Below are 20,286 nucleotides of genomic sequence, written 5' to 3'. Positions count from 1 at the left end.
TGTTGTTGTTGTTGTTGCACAGCTGTTGATAGAGACAACAATAGCTTGGCTGGGGCCTAGCAGCGGGAGAGAAGAAACGCGCTAGCACTCTAACGCGCGTGCCAAACGTATAGCCATCTCGCTCTCACAGCGGCCATCGCTCTAATTATAGGTTACGGCACACAGAGCATATTGCTGAATGCTGATTGGTCGATACAGTCGCGTCGGCGCGCAGCATGCACACAACGGGGCGTCGCCAAAGCGAAACTCGTTTTGAGCGCGTGCTCGCTTGCATTTAAGAATGAAATTAAATGAAACGAACGAAGCGACGCGACGCGACGCAACGACGTCGTCGGCTGGCGCGGCAGCGGTGGCGGCAGCGGTGGCGTATGCTAGGCTGGCTGGCTGGCTGGCTAGATAATACATCATCGTCAGGCTCTCGGGCTCGTTCTCGGTTTCGGTTTCGTATTAGTGTTCGTGGCCGAGGCCGAGGCTGAGGCCCGAGCGCAGTCAACGATGATGATCATCGCGTACTCACACACACAGGCATATTTGGTGGTTGCTTGTTTTATTGCTGTCTCGTTTGCACGCCCAACAAGCACACAAAAATACCAATGTTACGAATAACTGCGTCATGATGAATGGGAATGGCTGCTGCTGTTGCTGCTTCGATGAGAGACAGAGAGAGAGCGAGTCGAGCGCCAGCTTGCTTTTGTGTGTGTGTTGGGTCGCTGCTTCGTTTGGCTGTTGGTGTTGGTGTTGCTGTTGCGCTCTCTCAGTTTAGCAGCGTGCATAGCTGAAGCGAAACACACACAAAAATACACAATATTGCAAATCGCGGTCTCTCTCACAAAAGTGGCGCGCCGGCTAACTTGTTTTGACGCGCCCTCTGCCTGAAACAACGACGACGACGACGACGACACCACCAATGCTTGACGTTAACGCCGCAGTCACCGCCAACGACAAAACGAGAACGGGGCCCAAGCTTTTTGTTTGCGCTGGCATCGCGTGAAACAGTTGCAAGCCTTTGAACGATCAGCGACGACGCCGAAAACTTTTGCGCGGATACATTTTGTTTGTTTGTGCAGCAGCAGGCAGGCAGGCAGCAGCAAACCAAGCAGCAGGCAGCAGGCAGCAGCTAAGCAGCAATAGCAGCAATAGCAGCAATAGCAGCAGCAACAACAGCAGCCGCAGCAGCAGGCGCCTCCTTGTCGCCAACGTCGTCGCCGCCGCCGTCAACAACGACAACAACAGCAACGGCAACAGCAACGGCAACAGCAAACAGCATACAGCAACAATAACAATAAACATCTATCAGATCGAGCCAAGATATATAGCATACAGTTTGCAAGTGCGTCCGGTTTTTGTTGGTTTTATATTCATTTCGCTTCAGTTACCGAGTCTAGTGCATTTTTTCGCTTGTGTTCCCTTTTTGCCCGTTGCCCAACAAACATTGTGCAACCTCCAATCACACCGAGTCGGGCAACGCACCTGCCGTTGCATCCTCAACACACAAAAAACATCTAACAGATTCTCAAAGATCCCAGTGCAAAGATCCCCAGTGTGTCAGTGACAGTGACAATTGCAACAGCAACAGCAACAGCAACAACAGCAACAGCAACAAAAATTGCTGCTCAACACTTTCATTTGGTAAAACATTTGAAAAGAGTTTAATCACAAAACAAAAAGCAATCTAAACAACAACAACAACATCAACTACAAAAAGTAAATGAATATTGCTAACAAATAAGTTAAACAAAACAACACAACAAATACAATACACATTTTGACTGTGAAAAGTGCATTAAGAAAACAAAAAAAAAACCAAAAACGGCAATTTCAATAATTTTTGTTGCATATTTTTTATTGTTTTGCGACGCGCGTGTTTTGTTTTGTGTTCTACTATAATTGTGATTTTTCCGTAGCATCAACAGTGACAGCAGCCAAACAACAACAACAAATAAAATAAAAAGATAAAAAATAAATAAATAAAAACGCATCTAACTTAAACAAGTCAAATTCTAGAATTTTTTTTTTTTTGGTTTTGCGTAAGTGAAAAATCAAATTTCAATCATTGTACGCCTTAAAACAACAACATCGACGATACCAAAAGCGACGGCAACATCAGCAACTGCAACTGCAACAGCAGCAGCGGCTGTGGCAGCAACAGCAACAGCAGCAGCAGCAGCGGCAGCAGCATCTAAAATGCTAACGGACATGACCCCGACGGCTGGCCAATTGTATGGCTCACAGATTCCGGCCATGGCTGGCATGAATATCACAAATATAGCATCACATCTGCAGAAACCGCAAGTAAATCCGGTAAGTGGCGGAACCAATTTCACATTTTTCAGATAGTGAAAGATACACAAAAAAATACTACACAAAGTCAAGTTTGCTTGTTCTCTCATTTTAAAACAAATTTTTAGGAAATACTCGTAAATTGAAGCACAATTAATATAATACTTGATCAGTAGATAGATTTTATATTTGGCATTTCTGTTTTGTACCCAAAAAAGTTAAGTTGTGGAAATAAATTTCCAATTTTTCCAATATAATACTTGATCAGTAGATAGATTTTATATTTGGCATTTTTTGTTTTGTAGCCAAAAAAGTGAACTTGTCGAAATGAATTTCAAATTTTTCCAATATAATACTTTATCAAAAGATATATCACAGTTGGCATTTCGGTTTTGTTTAGCCAAAATTTCAGTGTGATTTTGGTTGAATAACTTGGCTAATTAGATCCAATTACTTATTGAGGTAATTCAAATTTTGTATTTTTTATACAACACAAATATTTCAAATTCCACTTTAATTACTTCAAAAACTTGAATTCCAATACGAATTTCACTGAGCTCAAATTTGTGAGCTCAAATGTTAAGTTGCAAAATTCTATTTGAAATAAAGTCAAGTTTTGTGGCTTCTGCTTAAAAACTTTGCATAAAGTAATTCTGTAAAATTCTTAAAAAATAAAGTACTTTTTTAAAGAAGAAAATTCTATTGTACATTTGTAACAATTTTGCCAAATTATCAATTTTTTTTTACCGTTTGTTGAAAATGTCGTACTCTACAATAATTACATGCGAATAATTTTATAACTGAAGATTATTCGGATGTTTTTCGTCTTCATATTATGTTAACGAAATATTCTTGTCTATGTGAAGTTTTGAGTTTAAATTTCAATTCATAATGAAAAAAGTTGCTCAATAATAAAGTTTGATTATTTTAACCATCGTAAATTTGTTGGAAAATGTTAGATAACTATTTTTCAAAGAAGTTTTTATTGTGCTTAGTTAAACAGTTGTACACTGAAATGAAAATATCTAAAATTTCGTAGTACGTAGAAATAAAAAAAAACAACTAAAAAGATCAGCTTACTTGCTCAAGAGGCACTGCAACTAATCGTCGTCAGAGCTAAAGACGCACAAAGTGCGGAAAATTTGATAATACACATTGTAATTATGCGCCAGGTACAAAAGAATTGGCAAGAGATTTGCTCGTGTTTGTTTTTGTGGCTTATGAGGAAAACTCGGCCATGGCCAGAATGAGCAAAATATGCGCTTAGACAATGAGAGTAAAGAAAGGAATTAAGGAATTACAAATGCCCAGTGATGATGTTTGCAAAAGGTGCCAACAAGTATTTTTACTGATGACCCAGTTTGTAATCCTCGTTTGCAGTTTTTGCAAATCCTGGAGTCATTGCTGATGGATTTTCGAGGCTCTTTTGTTGTTGTTCACGATGATGATGATGGGTGAATGGAAAGTATTTCGGGATCAGTTGGAATGAATGTCACAGGCTGCATCAGCCTAAATCAATTAGATGCGGCTTGTTCAATGCTACACAGCATTCTTCACGCTTCTTCGACTTAACAGATACAACGAATACAGGCCACAAAAAAACAAGGAAACAAGGATACTAGGATACAAATGCAGAGAGAGCAAAAAGTAGAGAAGCCGCTTATCCTTTTTCGTATCTCAAATCAATTATTCGAGCTCAATTCAAACACTTGAGGTGTGAACGCAACGATTGAATGATTTTTGATTTTTTGATTTCTGATTTGTGTTTTGCTTTTGTGCCTTTGTGATCTAATATTGATGCATGTATTGTGTTACAAGATAGCAAAGAGCAAAGTGAGAAGATTGCGCCATTAACTTCTATTTTTGTGTGTGATCTGATATGCAAAAAAAAAACCAAATGAAAAAAAAAGAAACCCGAAACGGAAGTAGGCATTAGACTTTAGACTTTAATGATGAACTGGATAACTGTGACTGTGCTGTGCTGATCTCCAAAACACTCTCTTAACTGGCAGCATTTAATGATTTTTGCACTCAGGTCATCAATTTGAAGCGCCTTTGATGTGCACCGCTTTCGACCTCAATCACTAAACTAAGGTAATTCCATAGTAGTCGTAATACCAAAAAAATTAATTGTTTGCCGCTCTGAAATACTCTTAATGACATTAGAGACAGAATCGCAGCTCTATGCATAATGATGTATTTACAACATTCAAGTGTTACTCTAACATATAATATGTATTTTCACAGCCATTTTAACTAGCTGCCAAATGATGAAAACTCTGCAGTTAAGATATTAAAATTGAAATGAATTCGATTTTAGTTTAGATGCCATTTAAACTATTAGAAAATAAAATTCTGTGTGCAGTTAAGATATTAGAATTGAAATTAATTCGAATTTATTTTAGATGTCATTTAAACTATTAGAAAATGCATTTCCGTGTGATGAAAACTCTGCTGTTAAAATATTAGAATTTAAATGAATTGCATTTTATTTTAGATGTCATTTAAACTATTAGAAAATGCATTTCTATGTCCAGTTAAGATATTAGAATTGAAATGAATTCGATTTTAGTTTAGATGCCATTTAAATTATAAGAAAGCTAACTTCTATATTCGACTGCATTGCTGATTATCCAGATTAAATCTATCTGGTGAGAATTTATTTCTAGTACTTAGGTTGCTTTATGCTTCCTCCATCGATTATAAAATTGTATTCAATTTACTCGAATAATAATTTGTATTAATAAATGAATTTATAGGAATTTCCCTTTTGGTATAAAATGAATGCGCTTATTTATTATTATAATAATTTTCGTGTATTGTAATAACGAATACAATTCCTTTTGAGATGAGCCCCACTAACTAAGGCCTTCAAGTTTGTTAAATTTTAGTCCTTAACAACATTTTTTTATTGAAATGAAGCACATAAATGTTGTTCTATTATTTTGATATCATTTTTTTTCCGACGCAACTGAAAATAAATACTTGTCAGGAGAAGAGCAGAAGACAAATTTAATTTCTGTTTGATCTCTATGAAAAATTAATGTTAGCTAGCTACATACATATATAATATATGATATATTCATTCGACGCTTTGTGCCAACTAAATGAAAAATAAATTCATTTCGAATTTTTCGTAGCTATGTTTATATTTGAAGTACATACATATTTAGTAATGAATTTCTTATATCCTAACTGTTCAAATTGGATAACAAAATTTGTTTACTATTATTCATTATTTTATTGTAATAACGAATGAAATTCTTTATTGCAATGAGATGAGCATTTTCGTCACTCTTTATAGAAAGAATTGTAATTGCTTCACATATTCTGATTTGTCAATTGTCTGCAAGTCTTTTGCTGCCTTTCTGCTAATGGTCATGTTCCATGGCAAGGCAAATTAAATGACACTTTTTATAGAGCTACTAACGCCAATAAGGCAGTCAAGTATAGAGACTATACTATGCTATGATATGCTATGATATATATCTGTTATCTCATAGAAATCCATGGATTGCTAAGACTGCAAGCTGGGAGGTAAAGTGAAGACCCCACGTAACTGCGTATGCATAATGTCATAAAAAAAAGGAAAGAGAATAAAGATTGACTAAAATATACCTTCTAAATTTAATAATAATTATATGTATCAAAAGTTAAGGCTTGAAATGTCATGTTACTAGATTCAGTAAGAGCGATATTCCATGAGAAAGATAACACCATTTAAATGCATATCAATAATGTATTTATTTATAATAAATTTATTTCTATAAGAGATAAAGACCTCAAATATTATATTATTATGTTCAATAAGAATAAGAATCAATCATATCTCAATTCTTAAGTGATTGGAATTGGATTCTAAATATTTATTTCTATCGAAGCCTTAGGCTAGAAATTTTGTATTATTATAATCCATGAAAATATGCGTCATTTTAAATATAATATATTTTTTTTATGAGGATACTTTGCTGCGAGTCATTTAAATGTACTTCAAAATTTGATGGAAGTTATTTTAATCGAAGATTGCAAATATTATATTAATATATTCTATACTAAATAAAATCTTAATGTAAATCGTTCAAGTGCATTCAAAATATTCATTTTGATCAAGAGTTTTGCATAAAAATATAATATTTTTACATTCTATAAAAGTGACTCATTTAAATGCATTTAAAATATAACATAAATGATTTCATTTATATGTTTCTATTACTATTTTCAATGAGAAACTTTAAAGAATGTTAATAGAATTTATCTTGATGAAAGTTTTAGGTTGAACACATGTTAAATAAATATTTGCTACAAATGTTGTACTTTCTATAATATAGTTTAGGGCTAGACAATCTTATGCATAAATGTATTGTTATTAATATTATTTCCATCGAAGGTTTAGAAATGTTATATTATTATATTGAATGAGAAACTTTAAAGAATGTTTATACATTTTATTCATATGAAAGGTGTAGGTGGGAAATATTATACTCATATGTTCAATAAATATTTTGTTTCGATACAATCTTAAATTAAAATGTAGGTTGAAAATATTATATTATGCAGTTCACATATTGAATAAATATTTGCTTTAAATGATGTTCTTTCTATGGTATAATTTAGTGTGCTCATAAAAGTATTATTATTATTATGATTATTATAATTATTTCTATCAAAAGTTTAGAAATATTCTATAATCGATTTAATAATAATTTAATGAGAAACTTTTAAGAATGTTTATACACTTTATTTATATGAAAGTTGTTGGTTGAAAATATTATATTATGCAGTTCACATATTGAATAAATATTTGCTTCAACTGTTGTACTTTCTATGGTATAGTTTAGTGTGAGACAATCTTAAATAATGCATAAATGTATTACTCCTCTTTTGGCCACTTGCATTGGGTATCAAAACCGCAAAACCGAGGTCAGAACTGAAGTTGAAGTCGCAGTTAGAGTCCGAACAGGTCGCTGTCGCTGTTGTTGTTGTTGTTGTTGTTGCTGGACTATCGAGTATCGAGTTGAGCATGGTATGCATATATGTACATATAGTAGTAGTAGTAGATGGAGCTGTGGCATGCAGGCGTTTATTAAAATGAATACCACATCAATCAATCATTTTACAAACGTGTTGTCGGCCAAGTTCAAAGCCGCAAAGCCAAAGCAAAGCCAAAGCCAAAGTGTGTAGAGAGACTAGTTCAGCTTTTGGCTAGCTGGACTGGACCACTCTAATCTTAGGGTCTGTTTAAGAAAGTTACACATGGGCATTGGTTTCAATTAATAGCGTTTAAAGACGCGACACGAGATACAACAGCAGCAACAACAACAAAAACCCCACCAAAACCAAAAAAAAAGAACTAAAAAAACTTAAAAACCAAAAAATGATTAATTACCAAAGCCAAACTGAAATTATCATTTATGCCCACAAAAAACAGAAATACAGAAAAAAACATGTGTTGCAGACCGAACAGTAAAACAGCTAAAGAGTCGAAAAGCGAGAAAGAAAGACAGAGAGACAGAAAGAAAAAAAAGTTTTTTAGAGAAATATCGTATTGAAATGTATGTTTTTGTTGGCTGTTAAATTATTGAAAATCATGCAACGTCGAACGTTTTATTCCCCCGCATACATACATATAGTATGTATATATATCTCTCTATACTCTCCTGGATTTGCTTGACTTGCTTGACTTGCTGCTCTTCTATCTTTGGCCTCGGCCTGGGGCTTGGGCCTCGTTTGCTCACCGCCGCTGTCTGTCGGCATAATCAGCATAACAAAAGAAATTAAGCAATAATATATTAATGAAAATACAAATACTCAGTGAGCGGCTTCTCTCGGTCTCGAAGCCAGCTGTGGCCAAAATCTGCCGCGTCATTGACTAATTTGTTGTGTTCTCAACTTGGTTAGGCGCCAGGGCGTCGCTATACGGTATACGGTATACGGTATAGAGAGCCATCGGTAGCCCTGACTTCAGTTCAGTTGAGTCGCTGTCAGCAGAGACGTCCCGCGGTTTTCTTCATAGATTCCGTCTGTCGATCTCATGCCGAGAAACGATCGCAACACACATTTTGAACAAATATTGGAAGCTCACGTTTTGAAGCGATTTCAATTTGATGCAAAACGTTTTACAATTAAATAGCGATTTATTGATTACTTTTCGTATTAAAGTACTTTACACTTTTCCTGCAAGTTTCCTTCTCTTCTGACTCTTCCTTGACATATTTATTTTATATATGTATATGAGTTGGCTTAATGAATGCCTCAACGACATGTGGATTTTCACCTTTTGCCAACGCAATTAACATGAATTATTTGGGAAAATTAGTTGGCATGATGCTGCGGAAAATTCTCTCGGAGACTCTGAGTTAAATGCCACCGCAGAGAGGTCACGTACCAGACCTGAAAGAGAGAGAGAGAGAGAGAGTCGCATACTTTTTGTACTAAGTGTAAGTAGAGCAGAGGCAAATAATGTGGAAGTGAGCATTAAAACGTCGCCTGCGCTTCACAAGTGCCGCCTTTACTTTATTTTTTTTTTTTTTTTTTTTTTGCTGTTCTCATTCAATTTTCATTCGAATTTTTCTTTTTTCAATAAACGCATGTGAAAATGTGTGAATCAAACTTGCATATAATTATAGTCGCTATTATAATAGATAAGAGGAGCGAGAGATCTATTCACATAAGTGTAGATATATATGGCTTAAGTCTATCTATTATAATAGATAAGAGGAGCGAGAGATCTATTCTATTCTGTCTGCCTGTCTTTTTGAATTCTTTAGAGGTGCGAATACTAATTTTGGGAACTTTTCTTATTTGTACTTTATACAGATCAAATACAGTAAAGTTCAATATGATTTTCAGTTCTGAAAGAACTCTTATTTGTACTTCAGATGAAGTTCAATCGGAATTTCAGTTCCGTAATAAACTAAAAGTGTATTCAAGAAATTGTTGAAGAACAGTTATTTGGCAAGAGGGAAGAGATCTGTTCATATATGTGTATAAACATAAGTGTGTACTATATATCTATCTGTCTGGTTGAATTCCTTAGAGGTGCGAATACTAATTTTGGGAACTTTTCTTATTTGTTCTTTATACTGACCAAGTTCAATCGTAGTTTCAATTTCAAAAGAATTCTTCTTTATACCATAGATCAAGCTCAATTGGAATTTCAGTTTCTTAGAATAACTTTATAAACTAAAAAGCTCATTTAAGAAGTTGCTCAATCACAATTATTAGGAAAGAGGAAAGAGATCTTTTCATATACGTATTCATATTAATATATACACATAGTTTAATGTTATGATTTTTATCTTAAGGCTAAGAATTTTGGTCTAAAAAGTGCCTCAAGAACATAAAAATCCTAATGTTAGAAACGACATCTTGATTTCAAGAACATTTGATAAGAAAAATCGTATATTTATATATATATTTATTTTTCATTCTAATGTTATTAGTTTTAAGAATTTGTTCTTCTTATTTTAAGAACTCAATTTTTAAGACGAATGTTCTTGGTTTTAAAAACTCCAGTGTATAACATTTTCGTTTTTATGTTATATACAGACGAAGTTTATTTTAGTTTCAAATCGAAGGTAATTTCAATTCTCTAATAAACTAAAAGCTTATTCAAGAACTGTCAAAGCTAAACGTTTTAATATTTTTTAAAATACTTTGTATGAGAACAAGTTAAATTGAAACTGATTAGATTACCGATCGCATCTTAAGCGCTAAAACGACTTTCATTCACTTCAGAACAACAACAACAATTACAAATACGTATACGAGTGACAACAACAATTGCATACCCAAGTGGAGGGCTGTGTTTCAGTGTTTTTCTAATTAGCAAATGTGTTGACGTCGCGATAACGTACTTTATACTTTGAGCACACAGTTAATGTTAATGGGCCAGGAGTCAAGTTCCAGGCATATCAAAATAATACAACGCTAACGCGCACAATTTGCCATCACATCACCATATTGTAGAGCTCTCTCTCTCTCTCTCTTTCTGTCTCTTTCTGTCTGTCTGTCCGTTCGTCTGTCTATTATTTAACACTTACACTTACAAACGTGCACTGCACCTTACTTTGACGTTACAATGTAACTTAACAGTTGACAACCGCTGACAACACAACGCAACAACAACAACAACGAATACTACGGGCCACGCCCTCAACGCCCGCGAGCTATTTAGTACATACTCTCGGAGTAAAACACTCATTATGATATCATCAACAACGGCACTTGGTAAACTATTTATTATGCCTGCTATGCGTATGAGAAGAATATCAAATTTTAATTTCATAATTTATTAATATTATTTATGCATTTTAAAACACTTTAATTGATATTAATATATGAATATATCACAAGAGGAAGTGAATTTAAAATACAAGAAAAGAGTACAGCGACGTTTAAGTTGTTTCTTCTTTATAATGATATAACACAGAGAACTGGTAAAAAAAGAGAACAGACCCATTAATATATTACACAAAGAAAATGTAAAAAAAAAAACGAGTACAAACTGATTTAATTTGTTCTATCTTAATAATGATATTACAGAAAAGTATTAGAAAGAAGTTTTAGCGCATATAATTATTTACAAAGTAAAATTCCCACTTTATTACATATTGCTCTCGAATGTGTACGAATATTTAATAACATCATTTTTGATGTTAATAACAAAATTAATATTCATTTTATACATATTTATTCGAATTGAATGTCAGCAAATAATTGTATATGGAAAATACTTGGGTTAAAGGAGAAATATTCAAAGTTCTTTTCATTTTTCATTTATAATTCATATGTTTTTTTTTTTAATTTTTGCTCTGTTAAAGTAAACTTATTTGTAATATGATGTGTAATGAATTGAATATATTTTCCATATATTGATATTACTTCTTTATGTATAAAATGCTTAAATTTGGAAAATAAAAAATGAACTTTTTTGTAATGTTATGCGTAACCAAATGAATATATTTTTCATACAAAATGCTTGTGTAATAATATTTCTTAAAATTTCTTTAATTTTGAGAAATGTACGTTAAATTAGTTAATAATCAAATGGTAATTTATTCAAATATTTCATTTGGTTGTCAGTCATATATTTAAACAACAGTTTTTTATTACCATATGAACAAAAGTTCAAACAATTTTTGGACTATAAATAAATAAAAAGAATGTATATTTGTTTTAGAAAAATGTGTAATTTCATAACTAGCTAATTAGAGAAATATTGCTGATATAAATATATGTGTTTAGTTTGTAGTGTCAAGAATACTTTTACCTAGAGATTACATAAGTGCTACGTAAGAAAACGAAAAGGTCAGAAATGAAACCTATGGACTTGTTAAGCATTTTGTTGACGCAAAGTTAAAACGTTGATGTTGATTTGAATGCAACTTCATGAGTTAATCAATTTTAATGCTTGGCAACAGCAATAACCACAACTGTGAGTATAATAACAACTTGTTGTTGGCCTGGCTCGCAACTCGCAAACTCGCAACGATCGAAGTTCGAGTCCCTTTAGAGCTTATTCATTCACTCATTCACTTATTCACTCACTCACTCACTCAGTCGATTCATTGGCAATCACACGAAACTCGAATTGTTTGATCGTGCTGTAAATTTCTTCGTTTTTTTTTTTTGGTTTGGTGTTGAACAAGTGTCTTAAGCGAGTATCAGCTTAAGTCAAATCGATGCATAAGTAAATTTATTTATTTACACGTATCTATTTTGTGCAAAACTCTTGTACAAATTGCTAAAAACAAAAACGAGCAAAAATGTTTATACACAAAAAAAAAGGAGTTGAAAAACAGCTTCAGCTGCAACAGATTGGGTTACGTATAAAGTTTGTTGCAGAATGAAATGATTTATGGTCTGAATTACAGATAATTGTGATAATCATACCGAAAAGGCGCAGTCGGAGTCGCAGTCGCTGGCTTTTGGGTCTCTGAATTCGATATAAAAATCGAGAGAGCCATATAAGAGATGGCCCCAAAAAAAGGGGGCACGAGGGGAGGGGAAAAAAAACGCGGGCCAGGCTCTGACGTCTCTGGGATGCGTGTCTAAAGTGTACAGCAATTTTGGTTGTTTGATTCGAATACCCTCGCAGAAAGCAGGATTGTTCATAAGATGCGGGTTGTGCTTGAAATAACTACAAAAAAATTAAACTAAATTAATCAAAAATATAGTTGAGTTAACCGATTATCCTGAAATAAAAAATACCGAATTAGACAAAAGTAAAACAGTAGAAAGTTAAAATACATTCACTTCAAAGTGTTAAACAATATTCATTCTTATAGAACATAAAAAAATATTATTTTTAATTTAAACGTGACTGCATTTCGTAATATAAAACTGAATTTCAAGTTAAAAAGTAAAGAAATATATTTATTTTCTCGTATTAAGTCAAATTGAAATTCAGTTCAGACACAGAATTTTAAATTAAAGCGATTTTAACAAAAAATGTATAGCTGAAACTGTGCTTAGCTAAAACAAACAAAAAATTCTGAAACTATGCAGATTCATCAACCGATCTTAATTGAGTTATTAGAAACTATATTTATTAAAGTTTTTAATATGCAACATAAAAATGGCACAACTTTCGTTAATTAGTAAAAAACGACTTCATTTAACTTTTACTACGCTTGTGGAATATGTATTAAAATAAGTTATACCTATTGATATAAATTTTTTATAAATTTTTGTCTACTTTTATAAATAAATAAATAAATAAGTTATACCTACAAGATCTCAAAAAAAAAGATAAAAATAAAAATTTGTGGTATTTGTGATTTTGCAACCGTATGCCAAAATACTAAATGGTATCATCAATACTAAATATTGTCGGTTAATACGTTGATATATCTCTATAGAGATTGCAAAACTGAACAATATACATTCCTCGCTATGTGGATAATCTATCTAAGATCCTTCCTAGTACCAACTCAGTTTGTCACTAATTTATTACACCCTTCAGGGCAATGTTTAATGAGCATGAACTATGAAACAATGTAGCACAGTAACGGTATAATGTTGTCTATTTGTCTAAGCAGATCTCTCTCTAAAGTTATGTATGTTGTGTGTGTGTGTGTGTGTGGGGTGCAATGGGCGTTACAAATGATATAGGACGCATAGCAGGAAAGAAAGGCTTCCAAGCAAAGGCGGCAACGGAACCCATGTGAAATTCTTGTCTCTGTGTGTGTGTTTATGTCTTGTTGTGGTTGTGGTTGTTGTTGTTGTACTGCATTTCATGCCTTTTTATGCGGCCATATTTCTGGCAAGTGTTGAAGTGTGGCTGATTGACGAGTCAACAACAGTCAAGAGCAACAGCAACGAGAAGAATGTTGTGTCTGTGTCATTGGCAGACGCGTAGAATGCAACGGAATCTTCTTCGTTCTGAGTTCTCTTCCGACAGGAAACGAGCGCTGACGATGGTCGTAAAAGTGTTTAATTCATTATTCTGCTTTAGCTGTGAATATACCGCTCTCAAGTCTGTACACATAGGGTATACTACATTTAAATGCGCATTCCGAAAGAATATATATTGAGTATAGTAGTATATAAGTATACCAAATATACATTTCGGTATATTTCAGTACTTTTTTTTGCGGCATAATGTATTTGACTGTATTTTAATTATGTTATGTTGAATGTGTTAGTATATCAATATACCATGTATCAGTATTTTTTTGGTATTTTGTATTTAATTGTATTTTAATGCACATTCATACTAAGGTATATACTGAATGTGTTAGTATATCAATATACCAAATATCCATTTTGATATGTGTCTGTATTTTTGTTGGTATATTGTATTTTACAACATTTTAATACGCACTCCTAAAATATATATTGAGTATGTTAGTATATTATCATACCAAATGTGCATTTTGGTATGTGCCAGTATTTTTTCGGTATTTTGTATTTGATTGTATTTTAATGCGCATTCATACTAAGGTATATATTGAATGTGTTAGTATATCAATATACCAAATGCCCATTTTAATATGTATTTTTGTTGGTATATTGTATTTTACTAAAGTATATATTGAATGTGTTAGTATATTATCATACCAAATGTGCATATTGGCGTGCGTCAGTATTTTTTCGGTATTTTGTATTTGACGGTATTTTAATGCGCACTCTTAAAGTATATATTGAATATGTTAGTATATTATTATACCAAATGCATTTTGGCGTGCGTCAGTATTTTTTTGGTATTTTGTATTTGACTGTATTTTAATGCGCATTCATACTAAGGTATATATTGAATACGTTAGTATATCAACTTACCATATGGTTATACATTTAGGTATATTTCAGTATTTTTAAATGCATTTGACTGTATTTTAATTATTTTGAATATGTTAGTATATCAATATACCAAATGTGCATTTAGGGACGTGCCAGTATTTTTGTTGGTATATTGTATATGGCTGTATTTTAATGCGTACTCCTAAAGTATATATTGAATGTGTTAGTATATTTATATACCGAATGATATACATTTAGGTATATTTCATTATTTTTAAAATGCATTTGACTGTATTTTAATTATATTGAATGTGTTAGTATATTATCATACCAAATGTCCATTTTGATATGTGTCTGTATTTTTATTGGTATATTGTATTTTACTGCATTTTAATGCGCACTCCTAAAGTATATATTGAATGTGTTGGTATATCAATATACCAAATGGTATACATTTAGGTATATTTCAGTATTTTTTGCAGTATAATGTATTTGACTGCATTTTACTACATTGAGTGTAGTCGTATTTCAACATACCAAATCTACATTCAGTATTATTTCGGTATATTAATTTAAATACATTCTTCAAATATTACCAAAATGCTTTGCGAATAAGTTTCTTAACTTGTAGTTGGATTTTCTGCTTTCAATTTTGTTTGTTTTAATTTGAATATATTTTCAAAATTAATTTTTCAGCAAATAAGAGAAGCTGCTAAGTTATGCATAAATGAATATGTTCTTTGCATTAAAAATATAAATATGTAAATATGAAAGACACAAAAAAGTGTCAATTCAAACACACAAAAAAAGAAAAGTCTTCTGCTGTTCCAATCACTGTAAATGCGATAAAATCAGACATCAATTGAACAACTGTCAAAGCATCGAATAAAACGATCATTCATTGCGCTCATGATTTCGACGCCGTGTCGCTTTGCAGCTCGTAACGGCAATACTATATATGTTATATATATATAGTATGTAGTATGTGAGAAAGAGCAAAAGTAAAAGCAAGATCAAGGCAATAAACAGCAGGCGGGCGGCAAGTGGCAAGTGGCAAGTGGCAAAGGGGCAGCCACAATGCCAGCAGCATTGTTGTAAAGATTGTGTTAAATATTAAATGAAGTCGTAAAAAGTCATTTCATGATGCTCTCGTTAGCGAGACGCGTTGACAAGTGAAGTGATGCTCAATGCCGTCGCTTCGCTTCAGATGCTCTTGCTGTTGCTGCCGCTTGCAGTTGCAATGCTGCGTTGCATTCTAGCGAGGCATGCAAATGCTGCAGCGAGGCAGCGAGGCAGCCAGCCATATGGCATGACATTAATACAGTGTCAAATCGGCGGCTGTTGTCAAAAAGAATTGAAAGGATGTTTGATGGCATGCTAAATTGACAAATGCATGCAAGAGCCGAGCACTTGCAACTGCCACTTGCCACTTGCCACTTGCAACTGCAACTGCCAACTGCCATTGCCACTGCGTTGGCGTTGCTGCTTGCCACATTACATTTAGATTCATTATGCATACCTAGAAGAGAAAATTGCATGTCGTTGCTGCTGCTGCAGTTGCAGTTGCGTGTTGCCATGCTATTGCCCACTGTTTGACGCGTTTGATACTCAGCATTCAAGCTGAGGAGTAGGGTATATTAGTTATCTTTAGATGCAAAAAGAAATCAACAACATGCAGAGCAAAGCAAACCAATTTAAATAGCAACACACTGTTGCTACAGGGTATTTCACAGTCGAGCAACAGCGCTTGGCACATTCGTACTTGTTTTCATTTGATGTTCATGAAAAGTGCGCTTAATTAACAAACCGTATTATTGCACTACAAGAACATTGCGATTAAAGAAGTCCGTTATTTGCAAGTCTGACAAACAAAAAAAGAAAAACACTTTGACGACAGCTCAAAAAACGCTTAAAGGCAACTCAAAAACCAAAAACTAAAAAAAGGTGCATAATTTGCTTAAAGCTCAAACATCTAATAAGGCAGTCAGTCATAAGGTCAACATCTTCTTCTTCTTCTTCTTCTACTACTAAAATATGCAATCATTGTTGCTGTTGCCGTTGCTGTGGCTGTTAAGTTCCCAGCGGCGGCAACTGCAACGATAATCCGCATGCCACATGCCGCATGCCGCATGAAGCATGCCGCTTAATGTGTACTCGAACTCGTATCTGCAGTGATTACCACCAGGCGAGCGTGTACTTAAACATTTTATATGCCCTCTTCTTCTTCTGCTGCTTTTCATTTTTTCATTTCACATTTTTTTGGGCCACATTGTGAGTCGCAAAATGAAATCACCTCGACGATTTCAATGCACTCACCAGACTCAGTTCAGTTCAGAGTCAAAAAGAGACTCTAGTCAAACGTTCGAAAATTCGATTTATAACTTTGCACACGGCACTCGTTCAAATGGCGTTGATGATGTTCATGTTTCATGTTTTGTGGCATGATGAAGCGCAACGATTATCCGCAGCATCAACAGCAACATCAACATAAACAAAATATAAGTGAGAACGCCAAAACAGCCAAATGATCGACTATCTGATACTCTCTGCACAGTTCGAAGCAGTGAAATAAAAGATTATACAAAATTGATTCAACTGATTTTATTATCAAAAAAAGTTAGCTAAATAATATATCAGTTAAATTGCTTTTACACACATTTTATTAGAATAGTTAATAGCAAAAAAGATTTGAAACAATATTGATATTTTCCAAAGAGTTAAACTCATATTTTTCAAAATAAGAAATTATGATTATGATTATTTTATGATTATTCAAGATTTCTATTTATATTTTTAGAAATATAATTAATATTTGATGATTTTATTTCATGATTTTGCAATATTTCAATTCATATTTTTTTTAAATGAGGAATAAATATGATTATTTTAGCTTAAGTTCTTTTTCGTCAATAAATTGATATTAATAAAAAACATACTAGATCAAATGAATATATTTTCTGTTGAGTTTAATAATTAAATGTTAAACTGCGAATTCCGAATATTCATTAAAAGATTAATAACTTATTAATTACTTTATCTTAATCTTCGAATTAGCATTTTCTTAAATGTAGAATAAAAAAAATACTGATTAATACTCTCGATAATAATAATACGAATAATCTCAAAAATGGGTAAAAAATATAACTTTTAACTACCAAACATATTTTTACAATGAAAAATGAATAATAAAAGCATTTCCAAAATTTGGATTTTTGTTGAACTTAAATTTTCTTGAGCTTGATAAATAATAATCTGAATTTTGTGAAAAATAGTTTGAAAAACAATTCTCAGCTGCTAAGCAATGTTGTAATATGAAAACTAATCTAGTATCTCCACAAAATTTGATTGTGAGTCGGTTGCCGCTTCGCAGAGCATATTTACAGGGTATAAGTATGCCAAGCGAGGCAAGCAAATTGATTGATTTGCCATGGCACGATGCTGGACATAAAGCTGCAAGGCAACATAGCGAACATAGCAACATACTCATACTTGTAGTTAGTACCTACAACAGCAACATCAACAGCAACAGCAACAGCAACAGAGTTAAAACTCGTTTCAGTTTCAATTTCATTTTGAGGGCACATTGCCCACGACAAAAAAAAAAAAATTGAGAGAGAATAAAAAAATATTGTTACTGCGACGTCTTTGCCTTTGAGTTGTGATAAAGTGGGCGGGATTTGTTGGCGTTGCTGTTGCTGTTGCTGTCGATGTTGCTGTTGCTGTGTTGTGCTGTCGTGCCAAAATCCGTTGAGGTATGCATATTTTTATACGGTCTATTTTCAAACGGCGGCGACAAAATATGCACCAAATGCAATTGAAACGTAACGAAATTTTATGCAACGCCCACTATTGGCCACAAGCCAAGTCAAGTTTGTGTATCGAAGTTGTTGCTGTTGTGGCTGCTGTTGTGGTTGCTGCTGATACGGATGGCAGCGTCTACCACATAACATTTTTTTGAATCGAAATGTGTTTCGCGCACAAATTGTTGTCAGCTTTTGCTGCGCTTGCTTGTTTGATAAATAAGTTGCATGCAAATAGCAAGAACAGCAACCAGCAACCAGCAGCAGCAGCAGCAACCAGCAGCGACAGCGACAGCAATTGCTACTGTTGCTGCCATTTGAAGGCAATGAATTAAATTCCAGTACACACAATTTTCTCAATGGCTGTGCCATTGATGAGAATTGCAACATCACCTTTGTCCACTCCAGTTGTTTGTCAAGAGCGACTGACAGAAAACGTTGCTGCCGCTCGCTGTTCGCTGCTGTTGACATGACAAATTTGCCTTGCAGGCAGCTGCAACAACAACCACAACAACGACTCCTTGTTCGCTTGCGTACGATTAGCCAGATCAGAGAACAGTTTTCAAGCAAGAGCGAAAGAGAAAGTTACAACGACTGCATTTTATTTATTTCGCTTTTTTTTTTTACTATATTAAAAATCGAAAACGTTTATAAGATTCGTCGCCAAGCGCGTTGTTCCCACATTCGTCTCCAGGAGGAAAAAAAACTTGACTCTGCAGTCAAGCATCGTCTAAGCCAAAAAAAAAAAGAAAAACTAAACGTTGTTGTTTGAAAATTGCTGGCAATTTTCGGTAAAGAAAGAAAAATGGAAAAAACCCTTTGCTCTTTCTCTCTCATAGATCGCATAGATCTCGGAGTCTTTGGTTGTCTGCAGCTGGGGGAGTTATTTTGTGCAGTCAAAGTTAGCGTGTGTTCAGGTTGTAATTTTCTACTTTGCACCTAAAAAAAATGCTGATAATAAAAGGCATCGGCAACAAAGTGCATGCTAGGAAGCAGAAGAAGAAGAAGAAGAAGAAGAAGAAGAAGAAGTCTATGGGTCATATTTTCGTGGACCTGAGATATTGCTTGAGCTTCAAATTGAGCTCGAAGTTCTGCTCATAATTATGGTGCAACTTGCTAACTGCCTATAAAAATTGTTAACTAAAACGAAATGATTTTGCTGTTTAGCCAACAACGAAAATGAATTTTCATTTCACGTTTTTTTCTCTTTGTTTTTTGTTTTTTTGTTTTTTTGTGTTAAGCTGTTGGCTTTCGTGTGTGGAATTCATCAGAAATGATCAATTTTTATGGCTTGTTTTCCACTCTCCACGCTAAAATTCCATCTATATTATAGTTGTTGTTGTTGTTGGCCAAGCTAATCGATGGTGTCTATCTGGCTTTACTGTTTGCTATATGGTGTTATTGTGTTTTGTTAATTAGTCATTTAATGCTCAATAAAAATAACAATAGCAACAATGACAATAACTAGTCACAATATGGCAAACACACACACTTACACAGATTTGATTTATTGAGTCATTAAATATTAATCATAATTTTCTTGTTTAGCAGCTTATTTTGTTTGATTCTCCGCTATTCATATTGTATGCTTTTTTTTTTCATATTTATATAGTTATTTTCATTCATTCGTTTTGTCCAGCGGGGTCAAAGAATATGACAATCAATTATCTAGATAAGCACTTTTTAAATGCCTGCCATAAAATAGTACGAGTGTAAAGTAAATAAATATTCGCATTATATAGTACTATATTATCGGGGAAGTAGCTTTAAACTCAACTTCATTCCACTTCAAACTAAATTGGTTTCAATATATGCAGATAATTGTGCACAATGTTGGTCAACATCAAGCGATTGAGCGAGTTTCTTTATAGTTGTCTCGTAAATGTTTTTTATGGGCATTAATCAAAGTCAACACGTTGAAAAGCAAAAAAAACTGGAACCAGCTAAACACTAAACTTGTAGC

At 33.6% G+C, this 20,286-nt stretch overlaps 1 protein-coding gene across 3 annotated transcripts in view; it reads left to right on the top strand.

The window, feature by feature from the left end:
- Nucleotides 1-926: 926 nt before the first annotated feature.
- The window catches only part of LOC132797001 (transcription factor Sp9), a 39,209-nt gene continuing 19,849 nt past the window's right edge, over nt 927-20,286 (top strand). The window contains exons 1-2 of one of the 3 annotated variants that reach the window (XM_060808400.1): nt 928-1,330; nt 1,905-2,301. In XM_060808400.1, coding sequence (XP_060664383.1) covers nt 2,185-2,301 — 117 coding nt within the window. In that variant the 5' untranslated portion in view covers nt 928-1,330; nt 1,905-2,184. Of the gene's footprint in view, nt 2,302-20,286 lie in introns of all 3 variants that reach the window. The other 2 variants (XM_060808401.1, XM_060808399.1) reach the window with 2 other exon arrangements.

This window comes from Drosophila nasuta, chromosome X (assembly GCF_023558535.2).
Source record: "Drosophila nasuta strain 15112-1781.00 chromosome X, ASM2355853v1, whole genome shotgun sequence".
Classification (NCBI taxonomy): Eukaryota; Metazoa; Arthropoda; class Insecta; order Diptera; family Drosophilidae; genus Drosophila; species Drosophila nasuta.
This window is presented reverse-complemented; position numbering and strand designations above follow the sequence as displayed.